This window comes from Seriola lalandi, unplaced genomic scaffold (genome assembly GCF_002814215.2).
Source record: "Seriola lalandi dorsalis isolate HSWRI2012SDOR001 ecotype SW California unplaced genomic scaffold, Sedor1 jcf7180002054541, whole genome shotgun sequence".
Classification (NCBI taxonomy): domain Eukaryota; kingdom Metazoa; phylum Chordata; class Actinopteri; order Carangiformes; family Carangidae; genus Seriola; species Seriola lalandi.
In genome coordinates this window covers 5,146-7,153 of record NW_019525094.1, presented here as the reverse complement: position 1 = coordinate 7,153, position 2,008 = coordinate 5,146, and the positions used below count along the sequence as shown (strand labels likewise).

General features: G+C 49.4%; 1 protein-coding gene across 1 annotated transcript in view; it reads left to right on the top strand.

The window, feature by feature from the left end:
* nudt18 (nudix (nucleoside diphosphate linked moiety X)-type motif 18) overlaps positions 1-2,008 on the top strand; it is a gene marked incomplete at its 3' end in the record, with an annotated part of 3,611 nt that overhangs the window by 415 nt on the left and 1,188 nt on the right. The window contains exons 2-6 of the mRNA XM_023414735.2: positions 390-562; positions 803-913; positions 1,006-1,108; positions 1,242-1,365; positions 1,441-1,565. Coding sequence (XP_023270503.1) covers positions 392-562; positions 803-913; positions 1,006-1,108; positions 1,242-1,365; positions 1,441-1,565 — 634 coding nt within the window. The remainder of the gene's footprint in view (positions 1-389; positions 563-802; positions 914-1,005; positions 1,109-1,241; positions 1,366-1,440; positions 1,566-2,008) is intronic.

The following is a 2,008-nucleotide window of genomic DNA, read 5'->3' as shown; positions in this document are numbered from 1 at the left end:
TAAGTTTGAGTCTTCTTCGTAAATAACCTTAAAATGTTCACTTAAGTATTTAAGGTTTTCTCCTTATCTTAGTCTTATACTATATTATAAATTATTATAATATATATTTAATATTATACATTATTAATTTGTTGTTATTATAGCTTTAGATCTATTTTATTGTCTCATTCTTAGTTTTCTTACCTGATTTGTCCTTTTCTTTTTATCTTATCAGTCATCAACACCGTTAAGTAACTCTCAGCTGAGTAATGAAACCTCAGGTGTCAGACTTAAGTAGAAAACCCTCAGGTGAACAGGTGTTCCTAATAAAGTGCTCAGTGAGTGTATAACACAAACTGCTTTGACTCAAGCTGATTTCAGTGTGTGTGTGTGTGTGTGTGCGTGTGAAGACATGGAGGTGACGGAGGAGGAGCGGCGGCAGGTGGAGGAGCAGGTGGAGAGGCTGCTGAGTGGCCAGGGGTCAGAGGTCACCGGCTGTGACGTGGGTCTGGAGCAGAGCAAACCGGCGACTCTGAGGAAGAACGTCACCTACATCGTCTGCGCCGTCATCTTCAACGAGCAGGTGACTCTTCCTCCTCCTCCTCTTCCTCCTCCTCCTCTTCCTCAGCACAGAACTGTGGAGGTGGAGGTTTGTTTTTATACAGTCCAGTGACACAGGTGGGACATGTCTGGTTTGCAGGGTGTTAACTGGGCGACTTTACATTTAATGTGTGTGTGTTTGATGTGTGTGTTTGATGTGTGTGTTTGAAGTGTGTGTTTGATGTGTGTGTTTGATGTGTGTGTTTGATGTGTGCTCTTGCAGGAGGAGGTGCTGATGGTGCAGGAGGCGAAGCAGGACTGTTATAAACAGTGGTACCTTCCTGCAGGGAGGGTGGAGGTGGGGGAGAGTCTGGAGGAGGCGCTGAGGAGGGAGGTGAGACACAACACACTCACACACACACACACACACACACACACACACACACCTGTCCAGGTCACCTGACTTGAAGCTCTGTCTGTCTGCAGGTGAAGGAGGAGGCGGGGTTTGACTGTGAGCCAATCACGTTGCTGCTGATCCAGGAGCAGGGACCGCAGTGGATCCGCTTCATCTTCCTGGCAAAGGTCACAGGTCAGCCCCCCCCCCCCCAAACCTTTTAACCTTCACCTGAACAGGACGAGACGTTTAAAGTTGTGATGACGTTTTCACTTTTTTACTTTTGTGTGTGTGTGTGTGTGTGTGTGTGTGTGTGTGTGAGAGACAGGTGGGAGTATAAAGACTGTGGCAGCAGCAGATCAGGAGTCTCTTCAGGCCTCCTGGTGGGACAGACACTCCGTCCTCCCCCTGAGAGGACGAGACATCCTCCGTCTCATCGACTGTGGACTCAGGTACGACGGCAGGTCCCAGGTCCAGCTCTGTCCTGGTTTACCTGATTCTGACCCTGGCTGCTGTGCTGCTTTCAGGTACCGTCAGGATCCCTGGCATCCCGTCACGTTACCTGTGGACCTGAGCTGCCGCCACGTGGTGCAGACACTCGTCCTGGTCTTCACCAACGCTGAGGACCAGATCTGGATCCTGCTCATCAAAGGTAACGAAGCTGTTCTGACTCTTCATGGTTCACAGCGTCGGGGGAGGGACGAGCCAAAGGCCGGAGACAGAGACAGGGAGACTGCGTACCATGAAGGCTCGTCCTATCTGCAGCGACGCGGGTTCGAGTCCAACCTGTGGCCCTTTGCTCTACATCATGCTCTCTCTCTCTCTCTCTCTCTCTCTCTCTCTCTCTCTCTCTGTACTCTCAGTCATGTACAGTCGGTGTGTTACCTGCAGTAGACTCTGTTAGGACAGGTAGCAGGAGCACAGGTACACTATCAGAGTGAAGTGTTGCTGTGGGCGGGGCCACGAGCCACGTGTTTTAGACACTTTAAAAAACACTCACCTAAACAATCCAACATCTGTTTAAAACAATATTTTCATCTTTATCTTCCCGTGAGAACGGCTCTTTCCTCTGGCACTACATCTTTCAACCGCTGA